General features: G+C 43.8%; 4 protein-coding genes across 4 annotated transcripts; 1 reads left to right on the top strand and 3 right to left on the bottom strand.

The window, feature by feature from the left end:
* Positions 1-1,507: 1,507 nt before the first annotated feature.
* On the bottom strand, positions 1,508-6,601 carry LOC135347110 (queuosine 5'-phosphate N-glycosylase/hydrolase-like). Its single transcript, XM_064544985.1, has 7 exons — positions 6,375-6,601; positions 5,579-5,744; positions 4,230-4,438; positions 3,849-3,972; positions 2,138-2,252; positions 1,919-2,057; positions 1,508-1,748 (listed from the first exon to the last, which is right to left on the bottom strand). The coding sequence occupies exons 1-7, from the start codon at positions 6,480-6,482 to the stop codon at positions 1,581-1,583; spliced, it is 1,029 nt and encodes a 342-aa protein (XP_064401055.1). The 5' UTR covers positions 6,483-6,601; the 3' UTR covers positions 1,508-1,580.
* A 52-nt stretch (positions 6,602-6,653) lies between these two features.
* Positions 6,654-8,342, top strand: LOC135347109 (kelch domain-containing protein 8B-like). The gene is made up of 2 exons (XM_064544984.1): positions 6,654-6,788; positions 7,138-8,342. The coding sequence occupies exons 1-2, from the start codon at positions 6,674-6,676 to the stop codon at positions 8,052-8,054; spliced, it is 1,032 nt and encodes a 343-aa protein (XP_064401054.1). The 5' UTR covers positions 6,654-6,673; the 3' UTR covers positions 8,055-8,342.
* Positions 8,343-9,091: 749 nt separating this feature from the next.
* Positions 9,092-10,614, bottom strand: LOC135347099 (uncharacterized). The gene has a single exon (XM_064544975.1). The coding sequence runs from the start codon at positions 10,547-10,549 to the stop codon at positions 9,221-9,223; it is 1,329 nt and encodes a 442-aa protein (XP_064401045.1). The 5' UTR covers positions 10,550-10,614; the 3' UTR covers positions 9,092-9,220.
* A 1,715-nt stretch (positions 10,615-12,329) lies between these two features.
* Positions 12,330-20,528, bottom strand: LOC135347093 (endoplasmin-like). The gene is made up of 16 exons (XM_064544970.1): positions 20,367-20,528; positions 20,122-20,227; positions 19,295-19,436; positions 18,891-19,053; positions 18,397-18,546; positions 17,763-18,007; positions 15,951-16,082; positions 15,550-15,747; positions 15,211-15,342; positions 14,780-15,000; positions 14,334-14,535; positions 13,777-14,006; positions 13,587-13,646; positions 13,022-13,320; positions 12,741-12,835; positions 12,330-12,498 (listed from the first exon to the last, which is right to left on the bottom strand). Exons 1-16 carry the CDS (start codon positions 20,416-20,418, stop codon positions 12,454-12,456), a joined length of 2,472 nt encoding a protein of 823 aa, XP_064401040.1. The 5' UTR covers positions 20,419-20,528; the 3' UTR covers positions 12,330-12,453.
* Between the last annotated feature and the right edge of the window lie 28 nt (positions 20,529-20,556).

Here is a 20,556-nt window from a genome sequence, read left to right as displayed (position 1 = left end):
CGCCCACCCGTTTTTATCATTTTAAATGCCCGGCCATGAGATAAATCCCAAAAATTTTTTTTATGGATCAGCCTATCATAATAATTATTATGGTATAAAGGCTTGACTAAGCTTGATTTTCACATCATATGAATGTAACAGTGCTAAGATATATCAATTTGAAGTACAATACATACATGTATTACTATAATTTATTATAACGATGCTTTCCATTACCACCCAAGAGGTACATCGTGGGTATCATTTGGTTGTTTTGATAAGGTGTACCATCGCCTCTGGTATACATTGTATAACCATCAGCCCTATTGTCACCGGTATCTCTGCACAGCTAGTGTGAGTTTGTTTTGATAAGGTGTACCATCGCCTCTGGTATACATTGTATAACCATCAGCCCTATTGTCACCAGGTATCTCTTTAGAACTGCACAGCTAGTGTGAGTGTGATACCAGGTACACATCACAAACTTTACTCCGTCATCGTTGGACAGTGAGACCCACTTCCATCAGACGGTCCACCCCCTGATACTGTTGACATCAGAGAGAAGGTGGGGCTCGGTGAACGATCTATGAAATTTACAAGCTCACATAAAGACTGTTCATTACTGCTAATGCTATACTATACTTACACTACTGATATTCTAGCTATACTATACTACTTACCAGAGTAATATTATATTCAGTTTTCAGTCCATCGTGAGTTTAGTGCCTAGATTTGTATCAGCACTATCTTGTCACACTCATCAAACTTGGACTTGGTTATACCCTTCTTTTGGGGATCAAGATATAACTCAGTGCATCCAACGATAAGAAGATTAAAGCCGTCTCGATGAGTATCAACAAAGTCCAAAATAATGTCAGCACAATCTGGGCAAGGCTCATAGTATGTGTACAGGTAGATGTTCTGAGCATCATCATTCATCACTTCATGTAGATCTACTGAGCGCATGAGCGAGGGTAGGATGATTCTTTCAGAACACAATTTGTCATCACTTGGGCCAAGTCTTGGCTTTGTACGAGGTCGAGGCACAGCAGCACAGTAGTAGGGGTGTGAAAAGCCCTGTCTGATGTCTTCAAGAAACACTTTATCTATATCTGTATCTTGCTGCATTGTATTGAACATATCTGGACGATACAAAAGAATTGCAAACTGTTTTTTCTTTGGTTGATTGCGTCGTATCTTCCAACGTTCGAATTTTGAGGAAAATTGTGTTTTGAGGAGAGAAATCAAATTTCTGTCTTCGTCTGTTAGCATATATGAAAGAATAGGGAGTGCAAACCTTTTTATAGAGCGGTTGCATCGACGTACGTCATCGCATTTATTATTAGAATCCAACCCGGATTAAACCGGATTATACTTCCCCCCAGGGAAGTATGATGGACGTATATCATCGCATTTATTATTAGAATCCAACCCGGATTAAACCGGATTAAACCGGATTATACTTCCCCCGGGAAGTATGGAATATGGCTCATAAGCCCCGTTTACACGAGGCCTTTACTACGTAGAGGAAATTAAAAATTTTGATAACAATAATTATTATCGGAAGTATTAATTTTATGTACATGCACAAACATGGTAAACTAGTAGAAGATAGTGTTTGTTCTGTGTATGGGGTGAGAGTTCATGTCAGAGGCGTGGGTTTTAGCGTAGTTCCAGAGATAGTAGTCGATCTTGACAGAGGAGAGGTCAGTCTGCTCACAATGGAGGGACGCTTCCCTCGCTAGAGAGATCATCTGCTCCTTGATCAGCTGTGGTGTGGGATGGTGTGTGTGTATGTGTGTGTGTGTGTGAGGCGTGTAAGTGTGGGATGTGTGTGTGTGTGTGATGTGGGGGAGAACTATGCACGGCTGAAAGAAAAGCAGAGAAAAAATATTTGGAAAGCAACCACTGACCAATAACCCTAATGATCAGGACCCACCTCGATGGCCCAGATGGAGCACCCCCTGATCTCTGCCTCCTTCTCTCCCCCTGCAGCCAGGTGATCCCCCGCCCTCAGTCGTCTCAGCAACTCAGAGTCGTAGGTCAGGACGCCCATATATAGGAGGCTCTGGGGGACCCTGGGAGGGAGTGTGCGATTACTAAGCGGCATGAACACAAATTATGAGTTTGCTATCAAAACAGCTGAAATTATAATCACCTGTAGTCGGCAAACATGGTCAGAGTGTGAATATCATTGAACTCTCCAAAGCCACGCCCACCAAATCGGTCCCACACATCAGCCGGAAATATCTGAGCTCTCTTTAGAAAAGAAACTGTGTGTGTGTATTTAAAAATTAATATTTCGCCGGATCCATAATTGTCATTTTTTGGCTTTAATGATCCATGGTATAGGGCCGAAATTGGTATCTTTCAAATATTAACATTGATAGTACATTACGATTCCAGGCCGCTCTCAATTGAGAAAGACGGCCTGGTATACACTGTCTGCGCATGTGTCAGTTGCCCCAAGATTCTTAGGGATCGAGATATCTTAGTAAATTAGTCAGTATATTGTATATTTTACAATGATGTCATTGCACAAATCACAGCAGTTTTAATAAATTAATAACACAGCTACTTACAACATTTACGACCTAGACTAGTGACTAGTTTTGTTGTGATGGCTTCTACTTCTGTTCTGCTCTTGCTCAAGCTCTCTCCAGTGTTGAAAAGTCAGATTTTGTCTTCTTTTGTACTGTGGTAGAGTGGTAGGCGTTTTTCTGTCAGTACCGACCGGCTCCGGCAAATCTACTTGCTTCCAGACGTTTGTTTGATGCCATCTCAGTAAGATCAGTGCTCCTCGTATGAGCCTAGAGTTGTGATGGCGATTTCTCTCTCTTGACACTAATCAACCACGTGGGTGACCATAGTACAAAAGGTTAATTGATAAACTACAAAGAGTTTTACTAACAAATTTACTATTGAATCCACCCATGCACAAACGGTGGTTACCAGGCCCTCTAGTCAGAGGGGCTGGGACCGAGGCTAATTTGGAAATACCATGGTATCGCCAAATTGGCAATCTCTCAAATATGATTTTTGATGCAAACTCAAAGAGTGGGTAATGATCGACCATGATTGTTGTTAAAAACGATCGATGCCAACAGTTCGGCTGCCATCAGCAGAGCCTTGCAGCTACCAATAGCTAGCGTTCTAGTGCAGAGCTAACTACTAAGTAGAGTAGCAACACTCGGTAAATAAGTTTGGCTACATGCTCTTTTGAAAAGGCTGCAATAGCATTCCAAGTATTAGCAAAACTAGGCATAACTCGAGAACGAAGCATTATTTTGCAAATTCACAAATTACAATCCATACTACCGTATACCTCGCTTGCGCATGCGCACCGAGGCATAATTAAAGTTAAGAGCTCAAACAAATTGAATATAATTATCATACACAACTAACTTAGTCCAGGGGGGTACAATGTGCCTCCCCTGGATGTGCATCCTCTGCTAGAGGGGGTATGAAGTTGAACATCTTTCAACAGCCATTAACTCGAGTACCGTTGATCCAATGTCAAATATTTTAGGATTTTCTGAAAGCTTAGAAAGAGGCCTTTCAAATGATGTGTTTTAATCCAAAATTTTGTCGGGGCCTTAATTTGTCATTTTTCGGCCTTGGACCATGGGCTATTATTCATGGTATTGCCAAATCGGTAAATTCTCAAATATGATTTTTGATGACACCATTTGAACTATTTTTTTCTAAGCTTTCAGAAAATCCTACATTGGATTCAAGTTATGGCAGCTGAATGAATCCAAACCATTGACGGTTAACTTTAGTACTGTGTGTGTTTCCATAAATGCATATAATTATTCCAAAGGCCTACTTTCAATTTATTACCAAGGCTCCAGACCACACCCACTCACCTGAGCGTCCCCTGTATGTGGAGATGTCCCTGAAGCTGTTGAAGTGCTCCACCAACAGCTGCATTAGCCTCTGAGCACTGTGCCCAGCACTGGAGACCAGCTCACACACACTGCCACTGAAGTGCTGGAGGGAGGAGGGTACATTAATGTAACATGGATGTGGGCAATTGCTTGGACAATACAATTGCACATGTACGAGTATATACAAGAGTACTGTCTAGTACTGTACAGCAAATCTTAAACTCTTCACAGATCTTTATAGGCAACCAATACTCCACACATAGAACACACCTACACCCCCCACACACACACTTTGTTGAGTAGCCTTGCTGCCTTCTCACCCACACCCACACCCACACCACACACTCACAACTCACACACCTTGTTCAAGACGCTCGCTGCCTGGTGGAGGTTGGTCCTCCTCTCCTCGAGTAGCGGCAACTCCTCACTGGAATCAGAACGGAATATCTTCTTCATTGTGTCCATGGTAATAGAGCTATAAAATAACGGCTTGTGTACTGGCAGGTGAAGGTCTTCCTTTGCCCTACACAGCGCAGCACACAGAGAACGATATCCAGTCCAGTTACGACCTAGAGGGGGGTGGGAAAGGGTTCAAGGTTCAAACACACCTAATTATTGACGAACAAAAATATGACTATACAGAGTTACCTAGATTTTGGCTTCACTCAGAACACAGTTTTTAGCCTGTTCTTGCTAAATACCGTGGGCTATAGTCAGGAGTGTAGGCCTATAGCCCACGGTATTCTCCTGAAAATAGGAAATTATTTAGGGTTGTGCACACATGTACCTGAAAGAGCTCTTTATAAGCTTTCAGAAAATCAGCAAATCAGCAAATCCTTCAACTAGTTTACTTTCAAGGGGATCTACTGTTAAAAGCATTTTTGAGCGGCCATAACTTTTAGTTTCGTTGGTTCAATTTTCTGAAAGCTTAGAGAGAGGCCTTTCAGATTATGTGTTAAAAAAAAAGCACACCATTTCTTCTAAGCTTTCAGAATTTGGACCATCAGAATCCTGAGCTGATTCTAGTACTTTCAAAATGAAGGGGACCTATAATATTTTAACACTAAATAGCTGCATTTTTGAACAACCATAACTTGTACTGGGTACTAGAGCACTGAAGTGCTAACCCTCGGCTGTTGACACGAATAAAAAAAATCAATCTACGACACCAGAAGAGTGTTATAATAAATGCAGTAGTATGAGCATGGAAGCTGGCAAAGCAGCGAATAACAGGAGCAATAAGATCAAGTATAGACTAGAGGCTAGCATGCTGAGAATAGAGTTTCAGTATAGACTAGAGGCTAGCATGCTGAGAATAGAGTTTCAGTAGTATGAGACATGCACTGTGTGGACTAGGATCACAGCAAAGAAGCTATAATGGCTTTTGTGGTATGTTCTGGAGCTAGGATCAGGAAACAACAACCACAATCACAATTCTAGCTTTCTACTTTAGTGATCCTGTTCCATTGTTCCTGGTACGGGATCACTTCAGCTGTAAATACGTAGGGTGTCTTGGGCTGCCTGTAGCTATAGCCATGCAGCCAATGTGCAAGTTCAAGCTTCTTAGCTTTTGCTCGACAACGAAGCTTTAACATGAAAATTTGACTAATAATTTGTTATGTGGAGGCTATCCATGGGAGCAAACTCAGAATACACAGATGAACAAACAAACGACTACTACAACCCACTGGTGCTGGTTGATTAGGTACCTCTATAATTAACAGTGTAGAGGGTGGTGGTGTCAGACCAGAAGCAGAAGTTGAGCGTGTCCAATAGGAATATCCACTCTAATAGTTCACTGTCAGTGAGACCTGTCGGCTCCAGGGGGTCAGGAGAGTGGGTGTGGTCAGAGGGGGCCGACAAGTGGGGGAGGAGCTGCATTGAAATCAATTATGAATATGACATAATTATGACGTTACATTTATACTGCACTGATTAGCTATGTGATAATTTATGATTGTATTAAGTAACTACAGCTATGCTCTGTTCCACAATAATTATAAAGGAACAATGCGGCCGGCTATTGGCCTGGGGGACTCAACACTCCGTATAAGGCCACTCCAAGTGACACTCTGGTTTCTGGTCCTGAAGTTTTTCTAATTACATGCGGGCGGGCGGTTTTTCTCATTATGTCATTATCAATTTCACCTTATGAATCTCATTATTTTGCAAATGAATATCATTATCACACTATTTCATACCCACATGGACCATTCTGCGCATGCGTAGTAGAAATAATGAGATAGAAATCCAATAATGAGATAGAATCCAAGAATAAAATCTGATGCGGGCGGTGGACCAGAAACCAGAGTATCACTTGGAGTGGCCTAATCATTAATTTTAATGACGTTATTGGCTAGGCTACGACTGACAGGCTGTAACCATTGTATTAAATACTCCATTCCAGTATCCGCAATCAGGAGGAGGTTTGTCAGCAAGTATGCAGCTGGCTATTGTGGGACCTCAACAATCTGTACTGTATGTACCAGGTACAGGTGTCCTCACCATCTCTGCTGCTCTGTGTACACCATCCTCCTCAATGATCACGTGAGAGGCAGTGCTGGCTATGAACTGAGCAGACTCCCTCACACCTGGCAGCACACACTCATCCATTCAACACCCAGAGACAGAGAGATAGCTTCTAAACTATAAAAGTTCTTTGAGCTTCACTTCAAAGTAGGCCATGCGGTCAAAGAATAATTAGAAGGCGTGGGGGGGAGGGGCTCATCAGCTGCAAAATTAAAAACTGACTAAGCTGCTACTGTACTAGTACTAGAGACAGAGTGACCGTGCTGCACTGTACAATGGCTAGTAAAGGAGGAGTATTGGAGGACTACGAGTGGGAGCGGCTGCCTGACATGGCTACTCCACGCTGCTACTCTGTGGCTGCCTATCACGAGGGCAAGCTCTATGTGCTGGGTACGTCCCCTTATTAGCTACAGTGTGTGCCTCTGTACACTGGTGTCTGTATGATACGAGTGGGTCCATCCTAGTCTAAGTATTATGGTTTTGATATGTGTATTGAATTTCTATTGATCACAGGAACTCGATACGTACTTAATTATATAAACTGAGGTTGAGGGTGGCTATATATACGTACCAGGTATACATAATTATAATGTCACAATACATGCCACAGTATAAATACAGTGCTACTGTATTTATTATTGTGTTGTATAAATTACCCTAGTGCTCGTCCACCCCACTGTGCCTAGTGCTCATCCATCCCACTATGCCTAGTGTTCATCCACCCCTTTATTACATGCAGGTGGCTGTGAGAAAGAAGGTAAACCCATCAATGAGGCTGAGGTGTATAGCTTTGCTGACAAGAAGTGGACGGCTCTCCCCCCTATGCCACGAAACAGGGCCGCCTGTACCAAAGCAATAGTCCGTGAGAACAAGATCTATCTTGTAGGTGGAGTCACAGACAAGCAGGCCACAGTGCCGGAAGTGGACTGTTTCGATATCGACTCACAGAAGTGGTCGCAGATAGCCCCCCTCCCCAAGGGTGTGGTCGGCCCTTACATCGCTCTAGTCGACGACAAGATCTACGTTTTGGGAGGGACCGACAAGATTGATTGCAATCAGAGCGTAGCATACGATTTCGATCGAGGAGTGTGGCTAGCTCTCCCTGATAAGCCCACCTCCTGTTATTCGTGTGGTGGCTACGTACACGATCGAAAAGTGTATGTTGTTGGCGGACGTGATGGCAAGAAACCTGTTCAAGCGATGGAAATGTTTGATCTGGACACACAACAGTGGGAGGAGCTAACTCCGATGGTGTCCGTGCGTGTCTTCTATAATGTGATAGGTATTAAAGACGAGATTTACGTGGTGGGTGGTCTCGTTCCTTTGGTGGGGGTGTGCAAAGTGGTCGAGAAATACAGTATCCATGACGATATGTGGTCACGCGTGAAGGATATGCAAGAGATACGTTCTGACGCTGGTTACGGTGTTGTTGGCGGTCGACTTGTGGTTGCCGGGGGCCTAGGGGGTGACAAGTTGCGACCAATGAACACTAGCGAGGCCTTTCGTTACCAAGGGAAACGATTCCACTCATTGCCACCGCTCGTAACAGAGAGGTCGTCAATGACAAGTTTGATGTTTGACGGTCGTCTAGCTGTGTTGAACGGAGTGGGAGAGGGCGGAGTTCAAGCTATAGTGGAGGTGCTCTGCAAGAAATGATCTATAAGTAATCGATTGATAGGAGTTGCTTTTTTGTTAATTTTCTAGTATGCACTATAAAATTATGTATAAAACATTATAAATTATGTTTGATCTATAATTAGTTAATAATTATTGTCAGTCAATTTATTTGTGAAGCCACACCCTATGCACTCTTATAACGTAGATTTGTCTTGTGTACATACATAATTATATAGTTTCTCAGCACTTCAGCAGGAGTACTCCTGCTTTTATGTAAGTATGAGTACGATGTTGGCAAAAATGAATACGATTATGGATGGACTTTAATTTGTTGATGTATTCATAGGCCCCTATTTTTATATAAGACGTGTACAGGATTGTTGCTCTTAGTAACGCATGCATGCGTGGACCTATACTGCGTTTTCCAAAAAGTACTTTAGGGCACACATCTTGTTAATTTATACGCTATAAGCTTACTATAAATATATACCTTAATATTAGCTCTCAGCTGCTAGTTGGTACGCACCTCATGCTCCCATTAAAGAAAAAAATATATATTGTACACACTGAACTGTACTACATGCAGATGGATTATTTATAAAAAATAAAGACAGTATAGGTAGGGCTGCTACCTAATGAAAGGCAGCAAAGATCCTCTTTGCTGCCTTTCATTAATGTAGATCTTATACAGGAAGAAAGAGCTTAGTTTATCTTTGCCAAATTAAATTACCAACATTACAAACTGACAAAGTCATCACAAAGTACACAAAACAAGCAGTTTGTAACTTGTCACATTGGCACATGTGCATGGGGCTGGAGGAGGTGGGGGGCGGCCAGAGGAACTTGCAGCAAATGAACACCATGCAATACTAAAAGACAGGCAGCAAATGGACACCACGCATGCATGCAATACTAAAAGACAGGCAGCAGATAGCAGGGAATAGGAAGTATGATAGGCCATGAAATAATGCACGGTTGTTAGGTTTATGTATATACTGTCTCGAATATTGTCTCTTGACGTCGACAACAATATACATAATAATTATAATAATTATGCAAAGGACAGTGTTCTTCACTCAGTTTGACACAATAATTATTCTTCAATTCAAGATCAACAAAATCAATTCTAGCTATTATAGACAGATAGTAAATATAGTCTCATTCTAAACAATGTTATTTTCACTTTTCTTCACTTTTCTCTAGCCTCAGTTGTAGTAGACTCCAAGAGCATCTATGAGGTTTCCTGCCCGGCCATAGAATCCGTGGATGGCGTTAGGAGCAGTGACAGAGAATGGTGTCTTTCCAGTCTTACCATAGGGCCCGGCAGTGCGTCTCACTCCCTTGGTGTTCCTCATGGTGAAGGTAACCTGATCAATGAGCTGACCATTTGTCATCCCCTCCATCTTCTCGATTACTTCGTCCATTCCCACGTCCATGACTTGGGGAGACCCGCCAGTGCCACCAAACGAAGGACCAATGACAACGCTTCCTCCGAGGGCAACATACTCAGCTCGAATGCTGTCCACTTGGTTGCCGGATCGGATGTACAGCTTGGAGATCTTCAAACCAGGGCCAGCCTCAGGGAGAGTGAGCGTGTTGGGGTCATCGTTGAAAGCATCTCCGTTACTTCCTCCAAATTGTTTGCTCCTTGTCAGTGGCGCATACAAATAGAAGCCGACACCATCGAGGAGATTGCCAGCACGGCCACAGAGGGCGACAACATTCCCTGCCACAGAGAAAGGAGTTTTCCCAGTTCTGCCGTAGGGGCCATGAATTGTTGTAGAGCCGTTGTCCTTGGTCACAGTAAAGGTAAGCTGATCAACCAGTGTTCCGTTTGTCTTGCCCTCAATTTTGGAAATGAAGTCGCCCACTCCGACAGAGAAGGAGTAGGCTGTTCCACCGCCTCCCCCGTGTCGGCCACTGGTCCAGGTCCGCCCATTAGCAAGCCGATAGACAACCTGAATCCCGTCCACTTGGTTTCCTGCACGAATGTAAATCTTCTGGATTCCAACAATGCCAGATTCAGTGGCGAAATCGTCAAAAGTCCCGCCTCCAGATCCACCGAAAATCCTGGACTTGGACATAGGACGAGCCAAATCTTCCAAATCGTAGAATCCAATGCGATCGAGAAGGTCTCCTGCCCCTCCATGAAGAGCGACGATATTTCCTTCTTTCATGAAAACAGTTGTTCCCGTTTTTCCGAACGGTCCTTCCTTCCTGATAGTACCGGCTGCATTCTTGATGGATAAGGTCAGCTGATCGACGAGGCTGCCGTTGGTCTTCCCCTCCACCTTGCAGATCCATTCGCCATTAGCCAGAGTGATTGTTGAGGCAGATCCTCCACAGCCACCATGAAAGGGACCTTTGTAGACAGAGCCATCGGAGAGCACATAGTCCACTTGAATGGCATCCATTTGGTTTCCAGATCGAATGTTCACAGTGCGAATTCCAACAATGTTCACGTTCTCGACACCATCATCGAAAAGGTTGCCACCTCGGCCGCCATATGTTGTTGGGTCCTTAGCCATAGCCATTGCTGCTGCTGTTCCTTAATTGAGATTTGCTGAGAGTTTGAATGAAGAGAGAGAGATTGCGGAGACAATTTGCTGCTTGTGACTGCAAAGACTAAACGCTGCCTTTATATACTCTAGCATGCATGGAATAAAAATATCAATATCAAATATGGCCAGTTTTGCAGGTACATGGGAGCACCTGGGATAACGAACATGAGAGGTGGTCAGAAACATATTGACCACTATGATATTATAGGCATATACAGTGAATCAGATTGTGAGGTGAGATCGTCAGCATGACCACAGCTAGACCACTTGCTTCATCAGGCCACTCAGTAACTAACTTGTAAGGATGACTTCACCATGTAAAGTTTAACAGCTGCTTTTGCTTTGTGCATGGACATAGCCATATATATACAAATGCAACCCACTTGGCTATGTCTATGTACACATACATGCATGAAGTAGTCTATGCATACATAATAGTATTACATTACACCACACACCTATGTACTACAGAGCAGTATCAGTACATGTTACTGTACCTATAATTATTATTATGTCTAGCTGATAAGACGTACGCACACAATACTATGATACGTACACTACCAGGGTTTCACCCCCCCCCCCCATCCTCTACATGCACCAACCGTGCACCGATACCGTATTGCGAGGAATTAACAATCCTCCTGTCAGTCTACGTACAGATTTCAATCTACCTTATATATATATAGCCACTGTGTTGCATCTGCATGCCCCCCAGGCTATGCAAGTCAATATTCTTTTTCTTAAATCATTGTTGAAAGAAAAAAGTTTCCATGGAACGGATTTTTTTGCAACTGCATATAATTATCTCCACAGAACGCATCCATACAAAGAGAGGCAGTGTGAGACTATTAACTTCGTTTCCACTATCATATCATATCACACCCCGTTTATAACCCACACGCTATAGTACTCTTTTGTTTGTATTATGTATATACGTTTGTTCATAGACTAGGTTACAGATTAATATTAGCTCTATATAGTTTCTGTGTAATTATTAATCGGCATAAACTTCTTTTAGTGAGTTAAAAAAAAAACTACCACTGTAGCCGGGGCTGTCGACTATCACAATGAAAGACTACAGGAGGGCTGTGATCTAATGAAAGACTACAGGAGGGCTGTGATCTAGTGAAAGACTACAGGAGGGCTGTGATCTAATGAAAGACTACAGGAAATAACGTAGGAGGAAGGGAATCTTTTAGCCTCGATCTCAGGCCGCACTAACAACAAAGATGCATGCATGCATGTAAAACAAGAATGCCTTGTTTTCCATCTTCTCTTGCTCCCCCGGCTCAAGCTCCTCGAACCGGCCTGTGAGAGTGAAAGCATGAAGGTAACTTAATTCATTATAGCTTATTCCTTCTACTATATTTAATTAACACTCTAACACTCTTGAGCGAAAGCATAACATGGCGAGAGGCATTAGCACAGCGCAGCTTGCAACACTCGTTAATTAAAGGCAGCAGGAGGGCTGTTACCTAATGAAAGGCAGCAGGAAGTGAGTTTAATTGGCCACCCACTACAGCTCCGGTTTATAACCCACACGCTACATGGGTGAAACTTATGTCTCCTAGTAATAATTATCCTCCTTCACTATAATATAGCCTCCCATGATGAAAAGAAAGTGCAGCCTGCGATCTATAGGCTAGTAGTACATGATCAGCAAGGTCACTTGTGGTTGTTCATCAGCACACACGACATTGGATCGAGCTCTTTAATGAGAGGGGTGCATGGTTACTTATCATGTTCACATTAGTACGTATTTAATAAAACTTACTCAATAGAATCAAAAATTTGCCTAATAGTCAGTTGCACTAGCTATAAATACTGACAGTACAACAGGTCTCTGCATGCGTACATGTTCGTGTCTAACTGGCCAATCAGAGCTCATCCTTCGAGGGAGACTCATCCTCCTCATTAGTAGCCTGGGTGTGTGGGTGGGTATGGGAAAGTGTAACATGTGTGTGTGTGTGTGTGTGGGTGTGGGGGTATATAACGTTATTATTATCTAGAAATAATTATAACTGAGGCTACTAATTGTACACGTGTATGCAAAAAGCTAACAGATGCAAAAGAGGTGGCCTATAAACTGAGGGTGAAAACACTACACACGGGACATAATAAGCTCTGGTATACAGTGACTACTAGTGGGGTTCAGAGTACACACCTGCTCTTCACCCTCGGACTCAGTGTCCTCTTCTTCTCCTTCATCACCTCCCTCATCACTGTCATCACTACTGTCCTCATCACTGTCTTCCTCGTCTGTAAAGAAATGGTAAAACTAAGTACGATTGTACTATTAAGCCTTCCCTCAACAGAGGGCTGTATACAACACAATGTATAATACACACAACAAGCACTACCAAAGCTATAAAACACATTACAAAGGGAGTCTCCTCCCACTAATGACAGGGGAATCCCCACCACCCACTAATGACAGGGGCTTACCCTCATCATCCCCCACTTCCTCTTCCTCCTCCTCCTCTTCATCAGGAAACTCCTCCTTCTCTGCCTCTGTCGTCAGGTCCACTCCCATACTCAGTCTTAGCATACGCTCAATACGCATGGCGAAATCTCCAGAGTCCTTGAGCGTGAACCCTGACCTTAGGACTGCCGTCTCGTAGAGTACACGAGCGAGGTCACTCGTGGTTTCATCTTGTTCATCAGCGCCCACACGACGTTGAAGCTCTTTAATGAGAGGGTGTCGAGGGTTGATCTCTAGCGTCTTCTTCTGAGTGGCATAGAAGCTGTGCGTGGGGTGAGGGTGTGTGTGTGTGGGGGGGAGGTGTGTGTGTGAGTGTAGGGTGAGGGTGAGGGTGTGTGTGTGTGTGTGTGTGTGGGGGGGGGGGGGTTAATAACTTGTACAATGTACATGTATAGACAGTGTTACAGTGGAGTTACAGATAAACTAAGAGATGCATTAAGTAGCTCCATACACAAGGCATATAACATATAGGCTAAAACACACGACATGTAGGTAGTAGTAGTACCTGGTACTGAGTGAGTGACTTACTTGGACTCCTTCCCCTGGGAGTAGGCCTGTGCCTGCATGATCCTCTCCATGTTTCCAGACCTGCACAATACATCAATAATAGAGTAAAGCTATAGACGCGCACACACAAACACATTCCATGCATTAAACCACACACTACGATACTTATATACACGTAGCTACCACCCACTCCACACACACGCCCACTCACCATCCGTACTGACTGGCCACGAGGGCACACGGTGAGTCTGTCAGTCTATTAGACACTACTGCCTTGTCAATGAGCTCTCTCAAAGCATCGTCCTTCAGCCAATCAGTGAGAGGCTTGTACGTCTCTGTATACTCCTCTAGTTGTTCTTTAGCGCCTTCACCCTCGTCTCCAAACTCAAGCCCTTCCTTGGCCACGTTCTGAAACTTCTTACCCTCAAATTCTGGCATGCTCTGAGAACAAAGAAAAGAGGTAATTCTTGAAACTATGCTTGTAACGCAAAATTCTGAACCTTTATCATACTCGTAGCAGTAGGGAGTCTATCTAACTACAGTATTTAATTGTTACATATAAGATATAGTTATAAATTATAGCATCTCCAATAGTACATGTAACACTTGAAAATAATTGTTCGAAGGCAATAAAAAAAAACGTTGAAAATAAAATTGTTCAGCAAGCATAAGAAAGGACATGTAAAGAGCGCAATCGTGGAACTACACTATAGCTTTGGCTAGCTCTAATAAGCGCCCACCCACAAGCTCTAATAAGTGCCCACCCACCTGCACACAGTACTCGTCCACAGGGTCCACTAAGTACAAGACTTCATATCCCTTCTTCAACAACCTCTCCACGAAGGGAGAACGAGACGCCTCTTCTTTAGTGGGGGCTGCCATGAAGTAGATGTGATCTTGCTTCTCCTTCATTCGCTCCAAATATTGCTCCAGTGAAGTGAGTTCTTCAGCGTCATTGCTCGAGATGAACCTGTGTGGGGTGGTGGTGTGGGTGTGGGGTGGTGGTGTGGGTGGGGTGTGGTGGTGTGGGTGTGGTATAATTATATAGATTGTGAACGTTTGTAATAGGTTATAACAAGATATTGTCTACTCTTGGTTATCAAAGCTGTATCAGCAACGCATAATTACAATAATTATTATTATATGAAAACTATTATAGGCACAGCTAAGCTAGTACTCTACCAACACACACCCACTCCACCCACACCACATACCTGAGCAGTTTTGCCAATCTTGTCTTATTGGAGGGGTCCTCGATGACTCCTAGTTTAACAGCTGTTCCGTACTCCTTCCAGAACTTGACGTAGTCTTCCTTGTCCAGTTTCTTGAACATATCGAGCGCTTTCCTCACAAGCTTCTTCTTTATCACACGCAACAGTTTGTGTTGTTGCAGCATTTCCCGGGAGACGTTGAGTGGGAGGTCATCAGAGTCCACCTGTAAGGGGGTGGGGCAGGTTATATAGTGACACATGTAAAGGGGGCGGGGAAGGTTATAATTATAGTGACACGTGGGGAAAAGCCATAATCCCCACTCCATTCGTTATGATCATGGATAAAAGTACAACAGTTACGATGCAATGCAAAAACCTCTAAAAAAGATGTCACATGATCTGTTACATATATACAAGCTAGTCATGTGACTCACCACTCCCTGCACAAAGTTCAGATACTTTGGCATCATGTCCTCAAAGTTATCAGTGATGAAGACACGTCGTACGTAGAGCTTGATCTTATCAGTCGCCTTGGCGTAGTCCGTAAATAGATTAGCGGGGGCGGTCTGTGAGTGTGTGTGAGTGGGCGGGGAACGATCACATACACTGTAGAGCAATTTCAAACATTAATTATATCAATTGTACAACCTATTATATAGTTCTCAAAAAGCTCCTAATAACAACATAATCAATACATAATTATGTATTGAAATTGTAAACTCTGTGTACTGATATCGTAACCACCCACTCCACACACACACACGCCCACTTACTGCGGGCACGAAGAGGATAGCTTTAAAGGTGACTTCCCCCTCAGCAGTGAAGTGTATCTTGGCGAGAGGATCGGCCGAGGTCTTGGAGAAGAGACGGTAGAAGTTCCGATACTCATCCTCATCAATCTCCTTAGGGTTGCGCAACCAGAGAGGTTTGGCATCGTTCACTAGAACCCAGTCCCACGTCGTCTTCTCAACCTGGGGGCGGGGTCAGTGGGGTCAATATAAGTGTACGAAAACACTGTATTTACTGCATTGTTATAAATGGTTGTTTTTGCGTTTTGCTATTGAACAAGGAAAGAATTGTATGCATAGATAGATGTATGGCTAATACAGTACACACATCCCACCACCCACACTATCTACACTCCCACCCACACACTCCCACACACACACACTACCTTCTTTGTCTTTGGTTTGTCTTCCTTCTCTTCATCCTCTACTACAGCGTCCTCATCATCGTCACCCTCCCCTTCATCAGTGGGTGTGGCCTCATCACTCTCATCCTCTATAGGCTCATCAACTGTCTCAGTCTGCATGGGCGGGGCAAGGGGTGTGGTTAGGAAAAAGGAATGGCTTGCGAGTCTAGCTGCAAGTGCACTGCAATCCACAGTAACATGTAATAGACTAGAAGCATGCTGAAACTTTTGAGAACATGGTTTTAGTGGTACACGAGACATCGTCATGCATTGTAGACTAAGGATTACAGCAGAGAAGACTGGAGTCTTAGAAATAATTATGGCCGGCTCCTGGCAAGCAAAGAAGTAACAAATCACAACCATAATTCTAGCTTTCTACTTTAGTGACCCTGTTCCATTGTTCCTGGTACAGGATCACTTCAGCTGCAAATACATAGGGTACCTCGAATAACAGCTGTGTAGCTAGCTCTAGCTTTTATACGACAACGAGGCTTTAACATCAAAATCTGCCACTATTTAAACTAATAACTTGTTGTGTGGAGGCTATCCATACTTTAGACACTAATTGATAAGATCTACATGGGAAGTACATGGAAAGTACATGGGAAAAGTGCCTCAGAGCAGGTATACTATTAGCCTCCTTCACAAGGCCTAATTATTAGGCCTGCTACTGACTCTTGCGAATGCGCAAAATTATTGGATAATATTCCCGTAATGTTTTCCATTAAACTGAATTTTTACCCAAATTATATCCTGAATAACATAATTACTATATAATTATAGACGAAGAATACTCTTCATATTAAAAGTCAGACACAGAGCTATATAGCTAGCTAGCTAGAGACAGAGCAGTATTGGTTACAGCAGCAATTTCTTTCTGATAGAGTTGACTTTCACCAAGGTTAGTGTCAGATGGGCGTGGCCTGTCCATACAGGCTATTGTCAGCCTTCCCTCCGTTCAGACGATTGTCATCCACACTGTTGGTTGCAGGCTGTGAGTTCTTTGTTAACATAGCAGGCTAGGGGTAGCTATTAGAATGCTATCACACAGGCTAGAAGCCTTCACAATCAGACTTCTATCCACTTTCTTCAATCCACTTCCGTTTGTTGTGACGTCATTGTTTTACTGAGCATTATACGATAATATCCGGAGTCCCCAGTTTCTGGGGATTATGTGGCGCATGCGCAAACAGTCGATACCAGGCCCTCTCTTCGAGGAAGAGCGGCCTGGGATCGAGGCTAGTATACTATTGGACTTAGTATACCTGCAAATTTACTGAGTATACCAGTATTCCGTTGTCAGGTAATTGTATTGTAGTCAAGCGGTTTGCGCATGCGCACTAGTATCTAAATGAGTTAGACACTGTTTTGTCGGTGTCCATGTGATTTAGAAGCCCTCGGCCACTTTAGTACCCTCGCTACGCTCGGGATACTAAATCAATGCCTTTGGGCTTCTAAATCCCATAGACACCTCCAAAACAGTGTCTAACTATTATGTAAACGCAGTGCTGTGACATCCAGGTAAGTAGATTCAGCTGTCCACAAACAAACAAACCAACGGACTATAACCCGAGCGAGACATTCTTAGCTTGTAAAATTTCAGTCCTATTACGATACATACTAACAATACACCACTATAGACAATGTGTGCAGGCACGAGTGACAGTTGCTAGCCACAGGACGAGGCTGTAAGTATAGATCAGAGGTCTCTCGCTGCATCGCCCTCCATATATATTATACTCTTAACTACTCTTGGTATTGTGGATTTTAATTCAACTCTTGTACATTACTAACCTTACTCTCCCATATGTAGATGGGGAAGTTGATGAACTGACTGTACTTCTCCACCAGACCTCTCAATTTGCCTGGCTCCAGATACTCCCTAGCTTCCTCCTTCATGAACAGACTGACGGTGGTCCCTCGCTGGAGGGTGTTGCCTCGTGGGTCCTCCGCTATAGTGAACTGTGAGGCATCACTCTCCCAGATGTGCTGGACTGGGTCGTCGTTGTGTTTGGATGTCACCACCACAGTGTCAGCAACTGTAGGGGAGGGGGAATCAAGGAATAGTACATATTTCAGTTGCCATAACTTGAATTATAATTTTCTGAAAGCTTAAAATAATGTAGTCATCAAAGCTCATATTTGAGAGATAAAAAAGATTTGCAAATTTGGCCATACAATAATATGGTCCATGGCTGAAAAAGTATGGTCCTACCAATTCAAACACATTATTTGAAAGGTATCACCTGCATGATCTAGATATCACTTTTCATCGGATAACTAGAGCTAGAATAATATCCTCAAGCAATCTATGGTTACCAGGAACTATAGCTCATACTTCCAAGAGAGATGATGGATATTGCTCATAGTAGGCAGCGTGTCATGTAACCAAGCTACAGAATTATGAAATTGGACACTGTGAACTAACCCAGGAATGAAGAGTAGAATCCGACACCAAATTGACCAATCAGATCGCTAGCTGACGAGTCTGAGGCAGCCTCTAGTTTCTCAAAGAACTCAGTGGTACCAGACTTGGCTATCGTGCCGAGGTTCAGTTCCAGATCCTTCCTAGTCATACCTGTATGGGAATGGGAGAAATACAAGCGTGACTGCAGGGCTGCATCCAGGATTTTGGATCAGGGGGGGCGAACTGTGCAAATTAAGAATGTAGGAGGGGCGAAGTCATCAGAATTATAGTAGTACAAATGAATCTGCCAGATCCTGGGGGGGGGGGGGGCAAAACTGTGCCCAGGGGGGGAAGTACCCCCCTTGCCCCCTCAATTCAGCCCTGGACTGTATAGCCTAAAAATGTGGGTGGGAAAATGACAATAAAATGATTCTAATTAAGAGACACTCTCTCCCCTTTTCTTCCCCAATATCCCCCTTCAAATACCAACACCTACGCTGCACATCACCACGTACCTAATCCAGTGTCTGTGATGTGGAGGGCGTTGTTCTCAGGGTCAGCCTTGATCTTGATGGAGAGCTCATCCAGAGTACCCATGGCTGTCTTGTCAGTGAGGGCGAGGAATCGTATCTTGTCCAGGGCATCTGATGCATTCGATATAAGTTCTCTTAGGAAAATCTGAGCAAGAGGGAGGGAGGAATCTTAGACTGGAAGTTAAGTAACTCTTGTCTCTTGTGGGTATATATGGGTTGCTTGTAACGGTAGCTGCTAATTGGGAATGGTTGAAAAATGCACAAAACTGACCATCAGTTCCACAACTAATTTGGCAATTCCTTACTCTGAGAAACATCAGTTTTACTACAGTTATAATGTGCAATCGTGCATGCACCACTGCGCTGGCCACACCCCCTTCACCCACCTCCTTGTTCCTGTAGAGAGAGTTGATAATAAGTTTCATCATACGGTTGACCTCAGCTTGGAAGACATGTTTCTCAGCTTTATCTCTCAGTCCTCTCATCTCTGCCACACTCAAACCATCCAGTTTAATGGCTTCCTCCTCTCTGGAGGGAGGGACGGAGGGGGTGTTAGTACACATTGGTGGTGGTCGGTACTAACCCACCTCTAGACAAATAGTAAACCAAGTCTTAGGCCCACCTCTTAGGCCCACCTCTTAGGCCTAGTTCACTACTGTTAAATTGAGATTGAGGGTTTGAAAAAGCCACCACTTTGAACATACTGGGCACATCACTGGGTTGTATATCGCTATAGCAATGATGGCATTTACTGTCAATCGCAATTGAAATTGTAAGAATTTGTGGTCTTAAAAACACTAATTATCACGAGAATTGTTGTGAAAGGAGGAGAAAGCGAAAATGATGTGTAAACAATGAAAATAAAAACCCAATTATTAATAACAATTCTCCTCACCACTCACACCTCTACACAGCCTCACACCACCCTCACCTCTGCACAGCTCCCTCCCCACCCTCACCTCTGCACAGCCTCACACCACCTACACCTCTGCACAGCCCCACACCACCTACACCTCTGCACAGCTCCCTCCCCACCCTCACCTCTGCACAGCCTCACACCACCCTCACCTCTGCACAGCCTCACACCACCCTCACCTCTGCACAGCTCCCTCACCACCCACACCACTACCTACACATTGCTACCCCGGCCCCTCACCTCTGCACAGCTCCTTCACCACCCACACCACACCACTCACACATTACTACCCCTCACCTCTGTACAGCCTCTGTGTCGGTACGTGATCCATCCCTGCTGGCACCAAGGTCATCGTCGGCAGTGGGAGGGGGTGTGTCCTCATCCTCCTCCTGAGCACGGCAGCCTGCACACACAGTCCAATATAACAGTAATGTACATTTAATATAAATTCATGCAGAGATTTCAATTACGATTTTAACATGTGAACACTTGCAAGCTAGCTCATGGAGTATTGAGTTGCAAGTAACAATTTAATGTCTTACCTGCCACACACAGGAGCCCCAGAACAGCTAGCAGCAACAGTCTTCCCTTCATGGCTTGTGTCTTTTCTGAATTATTGATTAGCACTTCCAAGTTGCAGGAGTAATAGCCAGAGATCGCCCACTTTAGATTCACTCCACGTGTGTGCAAATGTGGGATGTTTTGATTGGTTGACACTGAGCGACGCCATTT

Source organism: Halichondria panicea, chromosome 13 (assembly GCF_963675165.1).
Source record: "Halichondria panicea chromosome 13, odHalPani1.1, whole genome shotgun sequence".
In the NCBI taxonomy this organism is placed as follows: Eukaryota; Metazoa; Porifera; class Demospongiae; order Suberitida; family Halichondriidae; genus Halichondria; species Halichondria panicea.
This window is presented reverse-complemented; position numbering and strand designations above follow the sequence as displayed.